This window comes from Trachypithecus francoisi, unplaced genomic scaffold (genome assembly GCF_009764315.1).
Source record: "Trachypithecus francoisi isolate TF-2019V2 unplaced genomic scaffold, Tfra_2.0 Lachesis_group5, whole genome shotgun sequence".
NCBI classification, from domain to species: Eukaryota; Metazoa; Chordata; class Mammalia; order Primates; family Cercopithecidae; genus Trachypithecus; species Trachypithecus francoisi.
In genome coordinates this window covers 144,016,053-144,038,243 of record NW_022681470.1, presented here as the reverse complement: position 1 = coordinate 144,038,243, position 22,191 = coordinate 144,016,053, and the positions used below count along the sequence as shown (strand labels likewise).

General features: G+C 57.4%; 3 protein-coding genes across 21 annotated transcripts; 2 read left to right on the top strand and 1 right to left on the bottom strand.

Moving 5' to 3' along the window:
- Positions 1 to 7,757: 7,757 nt before the first annotated feature.
- Positions 7,758 to 11,201, bottom strand: MICOS13 (mitochondrial contact site and cristae organizing system subunit 13). The gene is made up of 4 exons (XM_033199531.1): positions 10,758 to 11,201; positions 9,861 to 10,038; positions 9,621 to 9,672; positions 7,758 to 7,986 (listed from the first exon to the last, which is right to left on the bottom strand). Exons 1-4 carry the CDS (start codon positions 10,784 to 10,786, stop codon positions 7,889 to 7,891), a joined length of 357 nt encoding a protein of 118 aa, XP_033055422.1. The 5' UTR covers positions 10,787 to 11,201; the 3' UTR covers positions 7,758 to 7,888.
- A 110-nt stretch (positions 11,202 to 11,311) lies between these two features.
- On the top strand, positions 11,312 to 18,744 carry HSD11B1L (hydroxysteroid 11-beta dehydrogenase 1 like). 19 transcript variants are annotated; one of them, XM_033199519.1, is made up of 8 exons: positions 11,330 to 11,417; positions 14,544 to 14,630; positions 14,714 to 14,844; positions 16,134 to 16,245; positions 16,618 to 16,709; positions 17,000 to 17,147; positions 17,221 to 17,386; positions 17,478 to 18,251. In XM_033199519.1, exons 2-8 carry the CDS (start codon positions 14,558 to 14,560, stop codon positions 17,671 to 17,673), a joined length of 918 nt encoding a protein of 305 aa, XP_033055410.1. In that variant the 5' UTR covers positions 11,330 to 11,417; positions 14,544 to 14,557; the 3' UTR covers positions 17,674 to 18,251. The 19 variants fall into 19 exon arrangements, with proteins under 19 accessions (XP_033055421.1, XP_033055417.1, XP_033055410.1 ...); XM_033199523.1 differs by having other exon boundaries at positions 11,332 to 11,576; positions 17,000 to 17,093; XM_033199518.1 differs by having other exon boundaries at positions 11,363 to 11,576; positions 14,506 to 14,630.
- Positions 18,745 to 20,814: 2,070 nt separating this feature from the next.
- RPL36 (ribosomal protein L36) lies at positions 20,815 to 22,078 on the top strand. Its single transcript, XM_033199511.1, has 4 exons — positions 20,815 to 20,973; positions 21,152 to 21,246; positions 21,729 to 21,863; positions 21,942 to 22,078. The coding sequence occupies exons 2-4, from the start codon at positions 21,154 to 21,156 to the stop codon at positions 22,029 to 22,031; spliced, it is 318 nt and encodes a 105-aa protein (XP_033055402.1). The 5' UTR covers positions 20,815 to 20,973; positions 21,152 to 21,153; the 3' UTR covers positions 22,032 to 22,078.
- Positions 22,079 to 22,191: the final 113 nt, after the last annotated feature.

The window sequence follows — 22,191 nt, the reverse complement described above, 5'->3', positions numbered from 1 at the left end:
TTGATGGGTTTTAGGGGGTATTTTTGAAATAAATGACAGGCCGTGTGTGGTGACTCCCGCCTGTAATCCCAGCACTTTGGAAGGCCGAGGTGGGTGGATCATCTGAGGTCAGGATTTTGAGACCAGCCTGGCCAACATGGCTAAACACTGACTCTACTAAAAACACAAAAATTAGCTGGGTGTGGTGGTGCACGCCTCTAGTCCCAGCTACTCAGAAGGCTGAGGCAGAATAATCACTTGAACCCAGGAGGTGGAGGTTGTAGTGAGCCAAGATTGCACCACCACACTCCAGCCTGGGCAACAGAGCAAGACTTAGTCTCAAAAAAAAAGAAAGAAAGAAAGAAAGAAAGAAATGACAGATTCCACTAGCTGAGAGAGAGATGGGGTCTGTGAACACCTGGGGCATGTCCCTGCAGACTTTTTTTTTTTTTTTTGAGACAGAGTCTTGCTCTGTCGCCCAGACTGGAGTTCAGTGGCGCAATCTCGGCTCACTGCCAGCTCTGCCTCCCAGGTTCACGTCATTCTGCCTCAGCTTCCTGAGTAGCTGGGACTACAGGTGCCCGCCACCACGCCCGGCTAAATTTTTTTGTATTTTTAGTAGAGACAGGGTTTCACTGTGTTGGCCAGGATGGTCTCGATCTCCTGACCTTGTGATCTGCCTGCCTCGGCCTCCCAAAGTGATGGGATTACAGGCATGAGCCACTGCACCTGGCCCAGACTCCCTTTTAACTCTGCTTTACGTGGCCTCATACCTTCCTCCCAGGTGTCATTATTAGCCCCAGTTAACAGAAGAGAAAACTGAGGGCACAGATTGGACACTACCTGTAAGAACCAAATGCCCACAGCAATAATTGTAAACCCCAACTGTGTAACCTACATGGATCTACAAAGTCAGAATCCATGGCCGTTATGCCAGTTCTCTAGGGCCAAGGTAACAAATTGCTACAAGCTTTCTGTGTGTGTGACAGTCTCCTGTCGCCCCGGTTGGAGTGCAGTGGTGCAATCATAGCTCACTGCAGTCTCCATTTCCTGGGCTCAAGCGATCCTCCCACCTCAGCCTGCCCAGTAGCTGGGACTACAGATGGGTGACACCATATCTGGCTAATTTTTGTATCTTTTTTTTTTCTTTTTTTTTGACAGAGTCTTGCTCTGTCGCCCAGGCTGGAGTGCAGTAGCCGGATCTCAGCTCACTGCAAGCTCCGCCTCCCGGGTTTACGCCATTCTCCTGTCTCAGCCTCCCGAGTAGCTGGGACTACAGGCGCCCGCCTCGTCACCCGGCTTTTTTTTTTTTTTTTTTTTGTATTTTTAGTAGAGACGGGGTTTCACCATATTAGCCAGGATGGTCTCGATCTCCTGATCTTGTGATCCGCCTGTCTCGGCCTCCCAAAGTGCTGGGATTACAGGCTTGAGCCACCGCGCCCGGCCTAATTTTTGTATATTTTGTAGAGATGGGGTTTCATCACGCCCAGGCTGGTCTTGAATTCCTGGGCTCAAGCGATCCACTCGCCTTGACCTCCCAAAGTGCTGGGATTCCAGGCATGAGGTAACGCAGGCAGCCCAGTCTCCTAGGCAGGAGAGGTGCCTCAGAGTGCTTCTCCCTGGCCACAGTCTTGAGTCATCTGCATGGGATGTTCTACTTCTTACGCCCAGGCAGCACCCTTTGTCGTCCTTCTGCTACACAGGGAAGGACAGGGATTCGGCCCTGCTGTCAGCCAGGCACTGAGCTGTACCTGCCCTTCCCCACCACCCTCAATGTAACCCTGGGAGGCTGTACAACCCCATTTTGCATACAGAAATACTGAGGCCTAGCAGGGTGAACTGACGAGTGAGGACAACCAGCTGGCAATGGAAAAGATCCAGGCTTCGAACCACCCATTCATTCAACTCCCATTTCCAGAGCCCCCCTCTCAAGCAGGGTCCCCGGCACTGACCAGATGTGTTCACACAACAGACCCAATCAGTGCCTGCCCTCAAGGTGGGCACACATGCACGTGGTGAGCTTATGAAGTGTAGCTTAGGAAAGGCACGGTGGCTCACACCTGTAATCCCAGCACTTTGGGAGGCTGAGGCAGGCGGATCACAAGGTCAGGAGTTCAAGACCACCCTGGCCAACATGGTGAAACCCCACTTCTACTAAAAATAGAAAAAATTAGCCAGGTGTGGTGGTGTGCACCTGTAATCCCAGCTATTCAGGAGGCTGAGGCAGGAGAATCGCTTGAACCCAGGAGGTAAGAGGTTGCAGTGAGCCAAGATTGTGCCACTGCACTCCAGCCTGGGCAACAGAGCAAAAATCCATCTTGAAAAAATAAAAAAGGCCAGGTGCAGTGGCTCGTGCCTGCAATCCCAGCACTTTGGGAGGCTGAGGCAGGCCGATCACTTGAGGTCAGGAGGTTGAGACCAGCCTGGCCAACATGGTAAAACCCCATCTCTACTAAAAATACAAAAATTAGCCAGGAGTGGTGACGTGCGCCTGTCATCCCAGATACTCAGGAGGCTGAGGCAGGAGAATCGCTTGAACCCAGGAGGTGGAGGTTGCAGTGAGCCAAGATCACGCCACTGCACTCCAGCCTGGGGGAGAAGAGCGAGACTCCATCTCAGAAAAAGGAAGTGCAGCTTGATGGTACAGGTTGCCCTGGCCACAGAAGGAATGAAGGCATTTCCTGGATGGGGGAGCACACGGTGAAGGCTCTGAGGCCAACAGGAGCAAGCTTGTGGGAGAAACTGCCAGAAGGCTTTGGGGGAAGAGGGGAATGACCACAGGGGACAGCGCCATGTATTTTTGACACTCTGGGAGTGAAGTCTCTGGCCATGGGCTACTTGGTGGTCTCCTGAGGTTGTTCTATAGAGTAAGAGGAGCCTTTTTCTCCAAATCAGGGTCCCCATCCTTACGCATGTCTCCAGGAAGCAGCCGAAGCCCAGGTCCCAGAGGGACAGACCCTGCCCTTGGTTTCAGCATGGCGACGCACATGAGTGTCCACTTCGGCCTGCACCTCAGCCGGGAAATGTCTTCAGAGTTGGCCATGCCTCTAGTGGCAGCCAGCCCAACAATGCCAGGCTCCAACAGCAGGCCTTCACTGGCAAGACCCTCTGAACCAAGATGGACCAGTGCTTTGTGGGTAAGTGGAGTAGACTAACGAGTCCTCATACATCCGTCCACCAACCCATTCACCCATCCATCTATCCACCCACCCATCCATCCTCCATCTAACCCATGCATCCATCTACCTACCTATCCATCCATCCATCCATCCATCCATCCACACACCCATCCATTCATCATCCATCCACTCACACACCCCATCCATCTACCCCATTCATCCACCTATCTATCCATCCATTCATCCACCCACCCAGTCATCCATCCACCCATCCATTCATCCATCCACCCATCCATTCATCCACCCATCCACCAAATCCAACCCATCCATTCATCATCCACCCACCCATCTACCCCATCATCCATCTACCCATTTACCCATGCATGCATCTACCCATCTAACCACTCATCCCATCCACTCATTAATCCATCAAGCCATTGACTGTACTCATCCATTAATTCATCCATACTTACTAATCATCTTCTGTTTAATTTATTTATTTATTTTTGAGACGGAGTCTCATTCTGTTGCCCAGGCTGGAATGCACTGGCCTGATCTTGGCTCACTGTAACCCCCGCCTCCCAGGTTCACACCATTCTCCTGCCTCAGCCTCCCGAGTAGCTGGGACTACAGGCACCCGCCACCATGCCCAGCTAACTTTTTGTATTTTTTTTTATAGTAGAGATGGGGTTCTGCCATGTTGGGCAGGCTGCTCTTGAACTCCTGACCTCAGGTGATCCACCCATCTCGGCCTCCCAAACTGCTGGGATTGCAGGCGTGGGCCACCTGCCCAGCCCATGCTTACTAATCATCCTCTATACCCCAGGCTCTACACTGGGGTTTGGGGCCACGCCTACTATTAACACATGGTCCCTTCCCTCAGGGAGCTTGCATCCTGTTGAGCTAAGTCACACAAAAGCAAACTGCGGTGCCCAAGGAGAAGAAAAGGTGCTGAACTCTGCCTCAGGACAGGGGCATGGTGACCCTGTGTGTAGGAGAGGAGTCTGCCAGGATGAGGGGCAGAGGGGTCTTACTCTCCTGCAAGGTGAGATGAGGCAGGGTGTGTAGGGACCTGGTGCCCCTGGAATGCAGACGTGGTGTGAGGGTTGAGGCCTGGAAGTTCTCTCCCAGCCTCAGCCTCAAGGAAACCAGCCCTCCTCTTGGCTTGCGTCTTCCTTCTTCCAGAGACCACCCCTGGGGATGAAGGACGCCAGCCCTCCTGTGGCCTCAGTGCTGCCACAGGCCAGCAGAGGGGTCAGAGCATGGGGCTTCCACTGCTGCCTCTGCCATCGCCTGCCTCTAGATAAGTTCCTGCAGTTTTCTGAGCTTCCATTTGCTGACCTGTAAAATGAGGCTACTGAGCTGCTCTGAGGATTGCGGGGTGAAGGGTGTCATCGCAGGACTGCATTCCCTCTCTCTCCAGCTCCAAAAACCGAATTCTACCAAGGCATAGAGCAGCTCCCAAGTCCAAGTTCACTGGGATCACTACTGAAAGTGACAGGAGGCAGCCAAGTGTCTAGGCAGAAAGGGGCAGGTCCCAGGGAAACCCCACCTTCAAGCCAAAAACAGCCCGAAAGCTGCAAGACCAGACTGCTGGTCCTGGAGGAAACCCACCACCCAGAGTGAGAACTTCCGTTCCTGTTTGCCCCCCTTCCTGGTTGATTCTTTCTGAACAATGCCTTTTAAGCAATCGAATGTTGCCCTTTCCAATACTACCTATGGTCTCCCCCTGCCCCCGCAATTCTGAGCCTATAAAATGTCCTGGACCCAGCTACCCGAGGAGGAGAAAACCAGCCCCCGCATCCTCTCTCCGCTGAAAGCTGTTCAGTGGCTCAATAAAATTCCTCTCCTCCCTCCTCAGCCTTCAGTGTCCAGCGTATCCTCGTTCTTCTTGGGCGCAGTACAATAGCTTGGGAACCACGGAATGCAGGTACAAGCTGTAACACAGGCGACTGGGGCATGCCAGCATGGCCAAGCGAGGCCCAGGCTAGGCGTTGCCGGCTGGAGGTCCCCGGCTTGCAAAGTGACTGAGAAGAAACATCCTCCCTCTCTACTGACAGCAAACTCATTTCCAGGACCAGGTGAGATGGCAAGACGCGTGGCTGTCAGCTGCTTCGGTGGTCACCTTGTCCTTCCAGATTTAATTAAAACTGGCTGCTCAGCCCTCAGCCCACACGGGAAGAACCTAGGTTGCCGCTGGCCCATATGGCACCGGATGGATGGGGCCAAGGGTGGGCTAAACGTGGTCTGGGCTGGTGCCACGGAGACCCTGAGCCCAGCATCCCCCCAGCCAGGGTTGGGGACCCTCAGGGCTCACGTTGCTCCTGGTTACCTTGGCTTTTTTTTTTTTTTTTTTTTTTTTTAAGAGACAGGGTCTCACTATTTCACTCAGGCTGGAGTGTGGTGGTAGACTCATGGCTCACCGCAGCCTCAGTGTCCCAGCGATCCTCCTTGCCTCAGCCAGGGCTACAGGCACGTGCCACCGCACCCAGCTAATCACCTCCACTTCTGCTGCACCCACCAGCCCTTGGGATGCCCAGTTAGCACTCACTCCAGGCCAGGGCCGGGCAAGGTGCACTCAAGGCTGGAGCGGGACCATGGGCAGCTGTGGTGACAGGTGAAAGGAAGGGCAGCCACTGATGACAGCCATTCGGTGTCCCCCACGCCCCAGCCCCAGCTGGCCTCCACCTATGGACTCCCCCGCTCTCTAGCTCTGCCCATCCCACATCGCGACAGGCTAGCTTTCCCTGGACTCCGTTCCTAGCCCATCCTGCTTCCAGCTATCAAGTGACCCCAGCTGTCAATGGCAACGTGCCACACCCCAGCCTTGCCTTGCTCTCTGGTCTTGATTGTGGGTGTGGTCGGGTGTTTTCCCAGCCCCTTCCCACCTTCCCAAAGTCACCGCCGGACCTCTGCTCTCTGGAGCTCCGCTTCCATGGCCCCCCAACTCCCCTGACCCCCGGCACGTTCTTGCACACAGGTGCCAGTGGATGGGCGAGGGCGGACTCATGGGATAAAGCCCCCATGAGTGACCCCAGGGAAGAACTAAGTCACATTTTCGGAGCTGCAGGATCCAGCCGCCTGGATGGAGGGGAGCGGCCCAGAAGGCAGCTGCTCACTGGCCTTGTCCAGTCCTTTCCCTTTAACAGTGATGGTAACAGGTTTGAGGCTGCAGACGCCCCCTGGCCCAGCCATGGCATCACAGCACTGAGTGCAAACCCCTCCAGTCCCCACAGGCTGGGGCTGTGTGCCTGGGTGCGAGGCGACTGGAAATCCTGCATGCCTAGTGAGGGTTTGTGAACAGCCTGGGCTCCAGACAGGCTGGGCAGACAGAACTGTCGGTGCAAGTTTCTTCATCTGTAAAATGGGCCTGAAGCCTGCTCCTTCCTGGGGCTTCAGGAAGGGCCTGGTGGACGGTGGCAGGAGGTGGTGGGTGCGTGGGTGCTGCTGGCCAGGACAGTGAGCACCGGCTTTCTCCTGCAGCACCGAGGGTCAGGGATGCTCCCCTGCCCTGCTCATCCCTCCCTCACCCTAGACCTGCCCTGACCACTGCTAAGGCCCAGTAAGGACAGGGGCACAGCGGATGTGGGGGACCTGCCCCGGGACCACGCTCCTTGGGGGAAGGGGGTGGGTAGGCCCCGTGGGCTCCCCTTCTACCAGATTAGGCCGCTGATCCCAGCCACACCCCTCCTACACCCTGCTCAGGCCAGGGGCTTCTCCTCTTTGAATGGGACAGCGGGGGAGATGCCCTGGCCTCTAGTCTCTGCTCCTCTCCTCTGTAACAGCTGTCCCCTCCTGAACTCAGTCCCCTACACCAAGCAACATAAACCCCTGAACTCATGGGAACGGGGACCCTGTTCCACCTCAGTGAGCATCACCCATCTGCTCCCTGCTCTCAGGGCAGCATCCTACGGAGGCCTCCAGCCCCACCCAAGCCCCCCACCGCCACACCCCCATCTGCCTGGAGCCACCAGGCCTCTTGCCATCACCAACTCTGTGGACCGCCCTCTGTGGCTGGATGCTGGGAGCCTCTCAGGGAGCCCCTCGACAGGCCTGGCCTCCCAGGGCTCGTGCCTGATGCAGGGGGACCTGTGCAGGCTGCCAGGTAGCTCAGCCAGCGTGTGGCAGGGGTGTCAGGGAAGGTGTCCCAGGGGAGAGGGGATGTCTGGGAGACCCTTGAATGGCAACAAACACCTGGATTTCCTTCAACGGCCAGGAATCCCTATAGGGTTGTCGAGGAGAGGGTGGAATGAGGGTGAAGTCCAGCCAACGAAGGGCCGGGACAGGAGCTGAGGAGGGCAGGAACCAGTGGCCCCGGGGGCTCCTGCCCTGTGTCCTACAGGGAAGCAGACCCCACTTCTGTCCACTCTGGCTCTTCCACTGTCCTACCCTGGTCTCAGCCCTCCAAAACCAAGACCCCGCAAAACCCAGGCTTGGCCAAAGCACTTTCCCGGCCCCAGAGCACGGCCTGTGGAGCACCGGGAGCAACTGCTCTGACCTCTGACTCCCCGCACCAGAGCAGACGGCAAAGAGAAGAGCTATGGCCTGTGGTCAAGATCGAGCCCTGAGAAGCCATCAGGAGCCAGAAGCCCAGGCTTTGGTGCTCTGGGCACCACCAGGCCGACCCTGTGCCCCTTGGGGCCAGCACACTGGTCAAGGAACACTTCCGAAGTCCTTTATTGGGCCGGCAAGGCCGGGAGCTGCCCTCGGAGTGGGGTCCCAGTCTGGAGTCTTCAGGTCAGTGGTAGCCCTGCCCATTCTGGCCGGGGCAGGCGGCCCCTGCTGACTCGCTACTTGGTGCGTGCCTTCACATACTCCCAGCCCTCCTTGGAGTACTCACGGGCCTTGGAGGGGGCCACCGACAGAGCTGACATCACCGTCATAATGCCTGTGGGAAAGGGATGGCCACTGGTGATGCTCCCCTCCCAGCCTCACCCAGCCTCCAACCCCTGGGAAACGCTAAGAGTTTTTTTTTTGGGTGGTGGGCAGGGGGACGGGGGACGGAGTCTCACTCTGTCTCCCAGGCTGGAGTGCAGTAGTGCGATCTTGGCTCACTGCAACCTTCGCCTCCCGGGTTCAAGTGATTCCCCTGCCTCAGCCTCCCAAGTAGCTGGGACTACAAGCGCACCACCATACCGGGCTAATTTTTTTTTTTGGAGATGGAGTCTCACTCTGTCACCCAGGCTGGAGTGCAGTAGTGCAACCTCAGCTCACTGCAACCTCCGCCTCCTGGGTTCAAGCAATTCTCCTGCCTCAGCCTCCCAAGTAGCAGCCGGGATTACAGGCGCGCACCACCAAGCCCAGCTAATTTTTGTATTTTTAGTAGAGATGGGGTTTCACCATGTTGCCCAGGCTGGTCTTGAACTCCTGACTTCAGATGATCCGCCCGCCTCGGCCTCCCAAAGTGCTGGGATTACAGGCGTGAGCCACCGCACCCAGCCTAATTTTTGTATTTTTAGTAGAGATAGGGTTTCACTATGTTGGCCAGGCTGGTCTTGAACTTCTGACCTTGTGATCTGCCCACCTCAGCCTCCCAAAGTGCTAGCATTACAGGCATGAGTCACCACATCCGGCTTTGTTTTGTTTTTTAGAGACAGGGTTTCCCTCCATTGCCCTCGCTGGAGTATGGTGGTGTGATCATAGCTCACTGCAGCCTTGAACTCCAGGGCTCAAGTCATCCTCCTACCTAAAATTCCCGAGTAACTGAGATTACAGGCACACGCCACCATGCCCAGCTAATTAAAAAAGATTTTTTTTTTTTTTTTTTGTAGAGAGAGGGTCTCATTATATTGCCCAGGCTGTTCTCAAACTCCTGGCTTCAAGCAATCCTTCTGCCTTGGATTCCAAAAGTGCTGGTAGCCATGAGCCAACACACCCAGTAAGCAAAAATTTTTTAGAACAACTTCCAGTAGAAACTGAGGCAGCGGTGGGACAGGGCTTTGCCTTGTCGAAGCTCATAGAACAAGCTCCGATGTGGGCGGGCCCAGGCCTCCTGCCTCTCATTCTACCAGGCGTTGCACAACCCAGCCCTCAAAGGCTCCCCCCAATCCCCTTCCCTAGAATCTCCACTCTTTTCCTTTGTATTTATTTATTTATTTTTGAGACAGAGTCTCGCTCTGTCACCGAGGCTGGAGTGCAGTGGCACCACCTCTGCTCACTGCAATCTCCACCTCCTGGGTTCAAGCGATTCTCCTGCCTCAGCCTCCCGAGTAGTTGGGACTACAGGCATGCACCAACACACCCAGCTAATTTTTGTATTTTTAGTAGAGACAGGGTTTCACCATGTTGGCCAGGATGGTCTCGAACTCCTGACTTCAGATGATCCACCCACCTCGGCCTCCCAAAGTGCTGGGATTACAGGCGTGAGCCACCGTGCTCGGTCTCCTTTCCCTTTTAGATCCCTAAGAGACACATGTTGGGCAGGAAGGGGGATGGACAGAAAGGAATGGCCAGGAAGTGGGGAGAGGCGCTAGACTGAGGTGTCTGCAGCAACCTCCCAAGTAAAGAAACTGGGTGCCTTACCTGCATTCCAGGAGTCACGGATGGGAAAGTCAATCTTTGGAGGGGCTGGGAGCTGGGAAAAGAGATGAGCAGAAAGAAGTGGTGAAAAGGCTCAGCAGCCCATCCCCAGAAGCGGAGGGAGGAGGACAGCCTGAGAATCAGGCCAGCATAAATATGGAGAACAACATCAGGCAGGGCTGGAGGGACCCCCCAGGAGCTCACCACCCGCCAAGCCCTGGCCTCGCTCCCAGCCCAGAGTACCTGGGGTATCTGCAGGCCCGTCTGCTGACACACGTACTGGCTGAACCGGTACATGGCGGGCGGGACCACCTCTCCAGCCTTCTGTAGGGCTGCCTGGCTCTTGTCGCTGGGCCCCAGCAGCTCCTGGTCGTACACCAGGTAGACGGCGCCCCCAGCCACACTTCCCTTGATGAGGAACCTGCGGGCAGGGACGGGAGGAGCAGAAGCTCAGCGGACACTGACCGCCACCCTCAGGAGCTAAAGGCCCACGGAGACAGTGAGACCCTCCTGGGGGCTCACCGTCCACAGGTGACACTCTGTAGTGTAGCACCGTCCACAGGTGACACTCTGTAGTGTAGCACCGTCGACCCAGACTCCCATTGTATACAGCACTCGATTTACAATGTGCAAGGCAGGGCGGCTGGACGCCACTTTAACTGATACACTGAAACCCAGAGGGGGAGAGTGGGTCACTCAAGGTCCCACAGTGCGCGGGGGCAGTGAAGACGTAAGATCCTTGACATTCTAGAAGCCTTCCAGCCCTGGAGAAACCAAGTGTTCCTGGGCGCCTCCTGCCCGCTGTCACTCCGAGCAGGCATTCACCTCTCATCCACGCCAGCGGCAGGATTCACCGGCATTCCCACTTCACAGAGAAGACAACTGAGGCTCGGAGGCGGAGGCTGACACCGCGAGGGGAGCGCCAAGGGCTCGCTGGGAGGCAGGAGGGAGGGGACTGGCGACCTCGGGAAGCCCCACCCCGCTGGAGCCTCAGTTTCCCTATCTGGCCCATAGGCGGGGGACGAAGGGGAGGTGACCCTACGGAAAGCGAAGAGCAGATCGGGACCAGACTGGAGACAGGGGTGCCCACAAAAAGGGACTTTTTCGGGGACTTGGGTCCCCTCCGGCTCCCCCACGCACCTCATCAGCGACCACACACGGGCCACCATGGTCACTTGGATCCACGCGCAAGGACACTCGACTCGCCCGCCGCTTCCTGTCGCGGCCCTGCAGAGGCCTCGGGGAGGTGTAGTCTTTCTTGCCCGACGCAAGGTCCTCTGGGAGTCGTAGTCTCTTACGGCTCTGAGACTCCAAAGAAAGGCTGCGGTCCCGCAGCGAGGGGCCGCTGGGAAATGGACGCTTTAAGGCCCGGGCCGCCGCAAGGCTGTCTGGGAAATGTAGTCAGCACGGCGCTAGTTGTACCTGCCCGCGGAGCCTCCTGGGAAATGTAGTTCGGCCCGGCCCGGTCCTGGCAGCGTGAGGGGAAAGAGTCGTTAGGTGCCTGGCTGAAGCATGAAGGTAACCCGAGAAGAAGTCGGAACCCGAGAGATCCACCCGCGCCCGCGCGGGGAACCAAGGGCCCGGACCTAGGAAGAGTGTGCCTAGAAGGCAGTTGTCACGGCAACGCGAGGGCGGGATTGTTCGAGAGCGGCGGCCCCCTCACGTGATCGATTCGGAGGCGGGGCGTCCGCCCAGGGGGCGGGGCCGGGCCCCTGCTGGGTGGTGGAGACCAGGCGGGGACTGTTGCCCGGCGACGCTCCCGCGCTGGGTCCCCGCGGCCTGGCTCCTCCCCGGGAGAAGGTGGGCTTCCAGTCACGTGACCCGGGCGCTACGGGAGGGGGCGCGGTCGGGTACCCGGCAGGAGGCGGCCGAGAAGAGAGGACCGTGGGGGCGTTCGCGTGGCTCCCAGGCCGGGACCCCAGCCCCGCTGGACAGTGGGGGAAACTGAGGCCTGAGTGGGTGAGTGCACGGTTTAGGGGTGCGCAGCGGGTAACAGGCCCGCTTTGTTCAGAGGGGAAGCTAAGGATCGCCGAGGTCAAGAAAGGGCCGGTGAGTTCTGCAGGGATTTGGTTCCCCCCCATTTCTCCCGCATTTCGGCCGGGCTGCTGTAACCATTCATCTGCCCATCCATCTGTCCATACGTCCATCCTTCCATCCATCCATCTGTCCATCCACCCCTCCATCCTTCCATCTATCCATCCACACTTCCGCTCATCCATCTGAATCCCCATCCATCCACCCATCCGTTCATCCATCTGTCCGCCCATCCACCCACCCATCCATTCATCCATCTGCCCCCCCCATCCTTCCACCCATCCATCTGTCCATCCATCCATCTATTTATTTGGCCATCCACTCATCCATCCGTCCATACATCCATAAATACATCCATGCATCTGTCCGTCCATACGTCCATCCTTCCATCCATTTATGTGTTCCCCCCGTTTATCCATTCATCCATCCATCCACTCATCTGTCTATCCATCCATGCATCTGTCCGTCCATCATCCATCCATCCACCCATCCATCTATTCATGTGGTCATCCACCCACCCATCCATCCTTGTATCTGTGCATCCATCCACCCATCCGTCCACCCCTCTGTCCATCTGGTCCCACTTCCCCCTGCCGGGCTGCTGCAGTCAGTATGGAGCTGGGGGTGGAAAGAGGGATGAGCAGAGGGGCTTCATGGGCTGTCCCTGGAAGGGGAAAAGGTGGAAGCTCGTTGCTTGCTGTGGGCATGCCTGGTGTGTTTGGGGAAGGCGAGGAGTTCACTCTTTTGAGAACGGAACGATTCATTAATGGGGCCATGGGAGAGGAGGATAGACAGGTAGTCAGGGTCTATACCTGCAGGGCCTCATGGGGTGCAGTGAGGAGCCTGGTTTCCACCAGTTGCAGTGGGGACCCCTGAGAGGGTTTGGAGCAGGCAGGGCCATGGCCATGTTGCTTGTGACACAGATGCCTTTGGCTGCGTGGACAGGAGAGGCAGGGACATGGGGAAGCCAGTGTGGAGGTGGGGGAGACCAAGTGGGAGCTGGAAGAGAGGCCAGAGGAAAAATGGGGGTGGTCAGGCCAGGAGTAGGGTTTAAGAGGGAGGTAACAATCTGGGAGCCCTGGAGAGAGACAGAAAGGGACAGTTGGGGAGAGATTGGAGAGGGAGAATTGATAAGATCTGAAAACCATGAGCTCGTGGGGGTGAAAGCATAGAAGGAGGTGAGGATAATGCCTAGGTCTCCTATTTAGGGACAGGGGACAGTGGGGCTATTTCGGTGATGGTGAGCTGGGAAGAGAAGCAGGTGTGGGGTGACATGCTGAGCCTGGATTGGGTCCTGCTGGCTCGAAGGGGCCTGGAGGTTGTCAAGAGGAGACACCCAGAGAACAGCAGAGGCAAAGAACCTAGGGCTGGACCTACAGATGGGAGATTTCGGGGCTCCTCAGCGATCCCCTTCATCTGGTTTGTCTCATCTTCCTGGTTCTGGAAGTCTTCTTCCCCTTGTCCCACTGACTTTTATTATTATTATTATTTTTTTTGAGATGGAGTCTCGCTCTGTTGCCCAGGCTGGAGTGCAGTGGCCGGATCTCAGCTCACTGCAAGCTCTGCCTCCCGGGTTCACACCATTCTCCTGCCTCAGCCTCCAGAGTAGCTGGGACTACAGGCGCCCGCCACGTCGCCCCGCTAGTTTTTTGTATTTTTTAGTAGAGAGGGGGTTTCTCTGTGTTAGCCAGGATGGTCTCGATCTCCTGACCCCTTGGCCCGCCTTGGCCTCCCAAAGTGCTGGGATTACAGGTGTGAGCCGCCATGCCCAGCCTTTTTTTTTTTTTTTTTTTTTCCTGATATGGAGTTTTGCTCTTGTTGCCCAGGCTGGAGTGCAATGGCAAATCTCAGCACACTGCAACCTCCATCTCCCGGGTTCAAGCGATTCTCCTGCCTCAGGCTCCCAAGTATCTGGGATTACAGGCATGTGTGTGCCTCAGCCCCCTGAGTAGCTGGGATGACAGGCACCTGCCACCACACCCGGCTAATTTTTGTATTTTTAGTAGAGATGGGGTTTCACCGTGTTGGCCAGGCTGGTCTCGAACTCCTGACCTCAAGTGATCTGCCTGCCTCAGCCTCCCAATGTGCTGGGATTCCAGGCGTGAGCCACCACACCCAGCCCAAGGAGGTCACTTTTGCACCGAGACTTGAAAGAAGTGAGAGACCAAGCCGTTTGGTTATATCCAGAAACAGCATGCTAGGCGGTAGAAACAGCCTCTGCGAAGGCCCTGAGGCGGGATGGTGACTGGCGCTTTTTTTTGTTTGTTTTTCTGAGATGGAGTCTCGCTGTGTCGCCCAGGCTGGAGGGCAGTGGCACAATCTTCTCAGCTCACTGCAAACTCCATCTCCCGGGTTCACGCCATTCTCCTGCCTCAGCCTCCCAAGTAGCTGGGTCTACAGGCGCCCAACACCACGCCTGGCTAATTTTTTGTACTTTTAGTAGAGACGGGGTTTCACCGTATTAGCCAGGATGGTCTCGATCTCCTGATCTCATGATCCACCCGCCTGGGCCTCCCAAAGTGCTGGGATTACAGGTGTGAGCCACTGCGCCCAGCCAGCTGGTTTCAAGGAACAACAAATGATCTGTTTTAGTGGAGGAGAGTGAGCAAGGAGGACAGGTCCGCGCAGGGCGCTTGTGGCCACCAAGGCGTCTGGTTTTTATTCTAACTGGAACAGGAAGGAAGTTCAGTCCAGGGGAGGCAAGGTGTGTGGATGGAGAGGGCTGAGAAGGGTGGAGGGAGTGGGTGCAGGTGCGGTGGTTCATGGAGCCACCGTGGTGGCTGTGGAGAGGAGGGCATGGATCCAAGGTGGTGGCATCACCAAACACCCACCAAAAGCGGTGGCTGTGGGCCAGGCCTGTGCCGGCCACCTCTGTCCCCTGTCCCTCTGCAGGCCCACAGAGGACCATGAAGGTGCTTCTCCTCACAGGGCTCGGGGCCCTGTTCTTCGCCTATTATTGGGATGACAACTTCGACCCAGGTGAGCACCTGGGGTTGAGGGAGGGAGAAACCGGGCCAGCTGTCCTGTCCTCCGCCCAGAGTGACCACCCCGGCTATGGCCAGCCAGCCTCCAGGGGGCGCGAGTGCTGCTGACAGGGGCCAACGCTGGTGTCGGTGAGGAGCTGGCCTATCACTACGCGCGTCTGGGCTCCCACCTGGTGCTCACTGCCCACACTGAGGCCCTCCTGCAGAAGGTGAGCCACCCCATGTCTAGATGAATGGTGGGGGTGCTCGTGGCGGGAGGGAAGAGAGCCTGGGTTTGAATCCCTGCAATGATCCAGGCTTCCTGTGGGACCTTGGGCAAGTCGCCTAACCTCTCTGAGCCTCTCAGTTTCCTCATTTGCAAAACGGGGACAATAAAACCATTTTCTGGCCAGGCACAGTGGCTCACGCTTCTGGTCCCAGCACTTTGGGAGGCTGAGACAAGTGGATCACCTGAGGTCAAGAGTTCAAGACCAGCCTGGCCAACATGGTGAAACCCCCGTCTCTACTAAAAATACAAAAATTAGGCCAGGCAAGTTGGGCTCACGCCTGTAATCCTAGCACTTTGGGAGGCCAAGGTGGGCAGATCACTTGAGGTCAGGAGTTCAAAACCAGCCTGGCCAACATGGTGAAACCCCGTCTCTACTAAAAATACAAAAACAAAAAACCAAAAAAACGCCGGCATGGTGGCAGGCACCTGTAATCCCAGCTACTGAGGAGGCTGAGGCAGGAGAATTGCTGGAACCCGGGAGGTGGAAGTTGCAGTGAGCTGAGATTGTACCACTGCACTCCAGCCTGGGTGACAGAGAGAGACTCTGTCTCAAAAAAAAAAAGAAAAAAATAATTAGCAGGGCATGGTGGCACGAGCATGTAGTCCCAGCTACGTGGGAGGCTGAGTCAGAAGAATCACTTGAACCCTGGAGGTGGAGGTTGCAGTGAGCCGAGATCGCACTACTGCACTCCAGCCTGGGCAACAAAGTGAGACTCCGTCTCAAACAAACAAAAAACCCCACCTTATCATGGGTTAGGATGTTGTGCCAGTGCAGTGAGGTGGTGACTGGAAAGTGCAGTGTTTCTCAGCAAATGAGAGTATTGGGTGTTCACGCCTGTGCTGATAGCCAGGGTTCTCAAATTCCAAGGGAAGGATGGGCACTTCTTAGCAACAAACAGCCCACTGCTACTTCAAGGAAGGGTATAGCTCTTGGGCACAAACCTTTCAGTTTTTCAAGAGAAGCTAGCAATCTGGAAATTGTAGGTAAAATGTCCTGTTTTAGATGTTGGTGATTGACTAACCACCAAATTGGCCAGCATTCTGGCCCGCGGGCTCCACGTTGTGCCCCCCAGCAGTGGTAAATGTTTGGGAATGGTGTCGAATGGGGCTCGAGACTCAGAGTGGGGGGGGGTTTCAGGCGGGGGCCTCCCTATGGCTGGCAGGTGCTGGGTGGGAGGGGGGTGCGCTGCTGTAGAGGAGAGGCCCACGGGCAGCTTTGGCCCCCCCCAGGTGGTAGGGAACTGCCGGAAGCTGGGCGCCCCCAAGGTCTTCTACATCGCTGCGGACATGGCCTCCCCTGAGGCGCCCGAGAGCGTGGTGCAGTTTGCGCTGGACAAGCTGGGTGAGGGGCTAGGCCTGAAGCCAGGAGTCCAGGACCTTGGCCTAGGCCTTAGGGACAGGACCGGAATTGGGCTGTGGGTGTGGCTACAGTAACAGGTGTCTCAGGGCGGAGACGTATGAGGACTGGGGGCGTGGTCGGGGTGGAGTCTTATTGCATCTTGCAGAAAGAGCTCTGAACGGGGCCTCATTGAATGGGGACGAAACCTTGCCAGATCCAGGGAGTAAGGCCAGGGCTGGGTGTCTTTGATCGTAGGGGGAGTTACCTGGGGCGGAGCTCACTGGATCAGCGCTCTGGGTGGAGCTAAGATCGGGGGCGGGGTTTCATCGTGTTCTTGGGAGGGGCCTCCGGGGCTGACCAGCGTTTCTGGGCCAGGAGGGCTGGACTACCTCGTGCTGAACCACATCGGCGGCGCCCCGGCCGGCACGCGAGCCCACACCCCCCAGGCGACGCGCTGGCTCATGCAGGTGCTCCGCTCCTCCGTGGTCCCCGCCCGCCCCTCGATCTCAGGGACCGGTGGTCCGCTCCCTTCGCGGCCGGGACTCTGCCACCTCCCGAGCCGGCTCTCCTCCATTCCCGCCCCGGCCACGCCCCTCCTAGCCCAAGGCCCCGCCCCGGCCTTGACCCCGCCCTTGGGCAGGCCTTCCGGGTTTCTGGCCCCGCCTCGGACCTGGTCCTGGCCCCGCCCTCCGGATTTCTAGCCCCGCCCTGCCCCTGGGCTCCGCCTCTGCCGGTGACTCGCAAGTGCCACCTGCAGGTAAACTTTCTGAGCTACGTGCAACTGACGTCGCGGGCGCTGCCCAGCCTGACGGACAGCAAGGGCTCCCTGGTGGTGGTGTCCTCGCTGCTCGGTGCGTGTACTCGGCCCCGGCTCTGCGGGACGGGGAGTGGGGAGCTCGATGCGGGTGAGTCTGGAGGGTCTGGGCAGGCTTCCCGGACGACGGGGAGCCACTCAGCCGCTGCCGTCTGCGCTCCCAGGCCGCGTGCCCACGTCATTCTCCACTCCCTACTCGGCGGCCAAGTTCGCGCTGGACGGCTTCTTCGGCTCCCTGCGGCGGGAGCTGGACGTGCAGGACGTGAACGTGGCAATCACCATGTGTGTCCTGGGCCTCCGAGATCGCGCCTCCGCCGCTGAGGCAGTCAGGTGAGGCCCGGGCGAGCCTGGGGTTGGGCTGGGGCCCATGGGCGGCCGCCCAGCCCCAGCCGCAGGCCCCACCGCGCCCTCCCGTCCCCAGGGGAGTCACGAGGGTCAAGGCGTCCTCGGGGCCCAAGGCAGCCCTGGCCGTGATCCGCGGCGGCGCCACGCGCGCGGCTGGCGTCTTCTACCCGTGGCGTTTCCACCTGCTGTGCTTGCTCCGGCGCTGGCTGCCGCGCCCGCGGGCCTGGTTTATCCGCCAGGATCTCAACGTCACGGCCGCTGCTGCAGCGTGAGCACCGGGGGGTGCCCCTTAACGTCCCAGACGGGAACGCTCCTCCCTCCAACTGTCCCTGGAGCCAGAACACTCACAGAGACCCCCCTGAGAGGGTGGCCATAGCCCAGGATGAAGTCATCAAGACAGAAAAGCAAAACTGACAAAAACGACGGGCACCTGGAACCAGTTACAGCTTCGGAGGTGCAGGTGCCCCTTGTTAGGCGCCTTTGTCCGGGACCTGCAAGGCCTCACTCGTTTGACCTTTATTGATGACATGACTGCTTCCATTTTGCAGATGAGGAAACTGAGGCTCAGAGAGGTCACGCCACCCTTGAGCCACCCATGGACCCCCCTCCATCTCCTGTCTGTGTTTCTAAGGCCCTGATTTATTTTTTCCACTCATTCCATCTGGGAGGATCTCCCGCAACCCCTGCCAGCTTCCCCCAGCTGGGGTCTCTGGTACTCTTCACACCTGCAGGGACGTCTACACTGTTCGTCTACCTGGTGGCAGGGTCTGATGGGGAGGAGGAGGGAAAGAGTGTGTTCTGGGCTGGACCCAGCCGCCTGTTTGAGAATAAAAACTCTTCTTCTCTTGCATATATGTTGTTCAAATTCCTTGGTAATTCCAATTTGCTAGCAGCTGGCGGGCAGCAGGAGGTGGGTGTATCAGGATCCTTGACTCTCTTTTTTTTTTTTTTTTTTGAGGCGGAGTCTCGCTCTGTCGCCCGGACTGGAGTGCAGTGGCCGGATCTCAGCTCACTGCAAGCTCCGTCTCCCAGGTTTACGCCATTCTCCTGCCTCAGCCTCCCGAGTAGCTGGGACTACAGGCGCCCGCCACCTCGCCCGGCTAGTTTTTGTATTTTTAGTAGAGACGGGGTTTCACCGTGTTAGCCAGGATGGTCTCGATCTCCTGACCTCGTGATCCGCCCGTCTCGGCCTCCCAAAGTGCTGGGATTACAGGCTTGAGCCACCGCGCCCGGCCAAAGGATCCTTGACTCTCAATACCATTTCATAGGTGGAGAAATGGAGGCTGAGAGGGCCAGAAGCCGTGGCTCATGCCTATAATCCCAGCATTTTGGGAGGCCAAGGTGGGCAGATCACTTGAGGTCAGGAGTTTTGAGACCAGCCTGGCCAACATGGTGAAACCTTGTCTTTACTTTTTAATTAATTAATTTATTTTTGAGACGGAGTCTCACTCTGTCGCCCAGGCTAGAGTGCAGTGGTGCAATCTAGGCTCACTGCAACCTCCACCTCTGGGGTTCAAGCGATTCTTGTGCCTCAGCCTCCCGAATAGTTAGGATTATAGGTGTGGGTCACCACGCTTTTTTGTATTTTTAGTAGAGACGGGGTTTTACCATGTTGGCCAGGCTGGTCTCGAACTCCTAGCCTTAGGTGATCCCCCTGTCTCGGCCCCTCAAAGTGCTGGAATTACAGGTGTCAGCCACTGTACCCGGCTGCAAATATTTTAATTAAAAAATTAGCCAGGCGTGGTGGCATGTGCCTGTGGTCCCAGCTAAGGAGGCTAAGTCAGGAGGATCACTTGAGCCCTGGAAGTCAAGGCTGCAGTAAGTTATGATTACAGCACTGCACTCTCTAGCCTGCGTGACAGAGCAAGACGCAAGACCCTGTCTGGAAAAAACATGAAAGTGCTAACCCCAATTAGAGCAGCCCTAAATTGAGACTCTCTCTCATATATTAGTAGCATTAAAGGAGAAAAATTGGAAACGTGTGTGTGTCCGACACGTGATTCAGTTATTTAGCTTTCCGTCCCTGCACCACCTAAAATTACATCAGATGTCCCCAAGGGGCTGTATTCAGACCGAGTCCAGAGCTTGACCAATTGATAGATAATGAAACCAATAACCTCGTTAATGGGCCTTTTTTTTTTTTTTTTGGACAGAGTTTCGCTGTTGCCCAGGCTGGAGTGCAGTGGCGTGATCTTGGCTCACTGCAACCTCTGCCTCTCACGTTCAAGCAGTTCTCCTGCCTCAGCCTCCTGAGTAGCTGGGATTACAGGAGCATGCCACCATGCCTGGCTATTTATTCATTTATTTATTATATTTTTGAGACGGAGTCTTGCTCTGTTGCCCAGGCTGGAGGGCAGTGGCGCGATCTCGGCTCACTGCAAGCTCCGCCTCCCGGGTTCACTCCATTCTCCTGCCTCAGCCTCCGGAGTAGCTGGGACTACAGGCGCCTGCCACCAGGCCCGACTAATTTTTTGTATTTTTCGTAGAGACGGGGTTTCTTTTTTTTTTTTTTTTTTTTTGAGGCGGAGTCTCGCTCTGTCGCCCGGACTGGAGTGCAGTGGCCAGATCTCAGCTCACTGCAAGCTCTGCCTCCCGGGTTTACGCCATTCTCCTGCCTCAGCCTCCCGAGTAGCTGGGACTACAGGCGTCGCCACCTCGCCCGGCTAGTTTTTGTATTTTTAGTAGAGACGGGGTTTCACCGTGTTAGCCAGGATGGTCTCGATCTCCTGACCTCGTGATCCGCCCGTCTCGGCCTCCCAAAGTGCTGGGATTACAGGCTTGAGCCACCGCGCCCGGCCGAGACGGGGTTTCACCGTGTTAGGCTGGTCTCGAGCTCCTGACCTCGTGATCCACAAGCCTTGGCCTTCCAAAGTGTTGAGATTACAGGCGTGAGTCACCGCACTCGGCCTAACGGGCATTTTAACAGTTCAAACATGGCCGGGCGCGGTGGCTCAAGCCTGTAATCCCAGCACTTTGGGAGGCCGAGACGGGCGGATCACGAGGTCAGGAGATCGTAGACCATCCTGGCTAACATGGTGAAACCCCGTCTCTACTAAAAATACAAAAAACTAGCCGCGCGAGGTGGCGGGCGCCTGTAGTCCCAGCTACTTGGGAGGCTGAGGCAGGAGAATGGCGTAAACCCGGGAGGCGGAGCTTGCAGTGAGCTGAGATCCAGCCACTGCACTCTAGCCTGGGCGACAGAGCAAGACTCCGTCTCAAAAAAAAAAACCAGTTCAAAGTTTGTTATTATTCTTGTTCTACAGTTGAAATTCTGGGGGATGAGGTCGTCGATGCAGGGTCGGCCAGAAATCGGCGGAGTTGGGATTCGAACTCATGTGACAAGCAGAGGGAGGAAGGCAGCCATAGCCACCTCCACTGGTTCCGACTGCGGCTCTCGGGCGCGCAGGAGTAAACGCGCATGCTCAGTGAGACCGCGGGGGGAAGACTCCAGCCGCCAGGGGGAGCGCGCGCCGTTCTTGCCTCTCTGGCCTGCGCCTCCTGAGCCGAGTAGATATCCCAGAGTTCCGCGCGGCGCCAACCCTTCCGCCACGGCCGCCACTGGAGAGCAGTAGGTAAGTGCGTTCCCGCACTGCCGGGATCCGCCGCCATCCGGACTCCCGGGTCCTCTGTGCGGGTTGGAGGATGGTTGGTTGTGGCGAGCGAGGCTGAAGAAGCCGGGACGCGGGTCTCTGGGCCTCGGGAACCGAGCCTGTACTCACCTCCGCCCCTTCTCCCCGCCGCTGTCCGCAGCCATGGCTCTACGCTACCCTATGGCCGTGGGCCTCAACAAGGGCCACAAGGTGACCAAGAACGTGAGCAAGCCCAGGCACAGCCGCCGCCGCGGGGTGAGTGCGGGGGCCGCGCGGAGGTTGTCGGGGGTTTCTTGGAGGGTGGAGGGCACGGCTTGGGCAAAGGCTCTCGACCTGAAAGAACGCTCCTTGGGGCGCGGAACTAAGGGGGGCAGCGTGCAGTCCACGCTGGGGCAGAGGGAGCACCTTGAGAGCGGCGCGGGCAGCGGGTTTGGGGTTCTGACGTATGAGGAGTTCGCTGGTGGAGCTGGCCCTAGGTTGCGGTGTGTGAGGTTGGGGGATTTCAGGTGTGTCAGTGTACTGGCCTTCTTTATTCAGCAGGCAGCCTGGACTCCAGGCGCGTCCTGCGAGTGTTGCGGAGACTGGGACTTGGGGAGGATGGGAGCTGCTCCGGGCGCGGTGAAAAGCGCCAGGGGTAATACCTTGGTTCTCACAGCTACCTACAGAGGGGAGGAAGTAGGCAGGGAAATCGTGGCAGCGCGAGCAGCTGTTTAAAACGGCCGCCCCTTTCCCCCCAGCGTCTGACGAAACACACCAAGTTCGTGCGGGACATGATTCGGGAGGTGTGTGGCTTTGCCCCGTACGAGCGGCGCGCCATGGAGTTACTGAAGGTCTCCAAGGACAAACGGGCACTCAAGTTTATCAAAAAAAGGGTAGGTGGGCGCTGCCAGCCGAGGGGCGGGATGGGATGGGAGTTGGGGCCGGGCTGACTGCGGCCTCGTCCCTGGCAGGTGGGGACGCACATCCGCGCCAAGAGGAAGCGGGAGGAGCTGAGCAACGTATTAGCCGCTATGAGGAAAGCTGCTGCCAAGAAAGACTGAGCCCCCTCCCCTGGCTTCTCCCTGAAATAAAGAACAGCTTGACACAAGCCCTGGCTCTGCTGCTGTCCGTGGGTCAGGGGGTTGTCTGCCGTCCCCTGTGGTGCCCGCCCTGAGCCACACCCTCTGCAGGTGCTGCCTGGCCGCGAATCAAAAGCCCTGG

Bases quoted from the DNA above. Each gene is read 5' to 3' on its own strand.
- MICOS13 (XM_033199531.1), bottom strand. From the start codon at position 10,786: ATGGTGGCCCGTGTGTGGTCGCTGATGAG. The intron at 10,039-10,757 runs GTGCGTGGGGGA...CCCTGCCCGCAG, and splicing joins CGTGTGTGGTCGCTGATGAG to GTTCCTCATCAAGGGAAGTG. The intron at 7,987-9,620 runs GTAAGGCACCCA...CCTTTCCCACAG, and splicing joins CCGTGACTCCTGGAATGCAG to GCATTATGACGGTGATGTCA.
- HSD11B1L (XM_033199512.1), top strand. From the start codon at position 14,414: ATGGAGCCACCGTGGTGGCTGTGGAGAGGAGGGCATGGATCCAAGGTG. The intron at 14,845-16,133 runs GTGAGCCACCCC...GGCCCCCCCCAG, and splicing joins CTGAGGCCCTCCTGCAGAAG to GTGGTAGGGAACTGCCGGAA. The intron at 17,148-17,220 runs GTGAGTCTGGAG...CTGCGCTCCCAG, and splicing joins GAGTGGGGAGCTCGATGCGG to GCCGCGTGCCCACGTCATTC.
- RPL36 (XM_033199511.1), top strand. From the start codon at position 21,154: ATGGCTCTACGCTACCCTATGGCCGTGGGCCTCAACAAGGGCCACAAG. The intron at 21,247-21,728 runs GTGAGTGCGGGG...CTTTCCCCCCAG, and splicing joins GGCACAGCCGCCGCCGCGGG to CGTCTGACGAAACACACCAA. The intron at 21,864-21,941 runs GTAGGTGGGCGC...CGTCCCTGGCAG, and splicing joins TCAAGTTTATCAAAAAAAGG to GTGGGGACGCACATCCGCGC.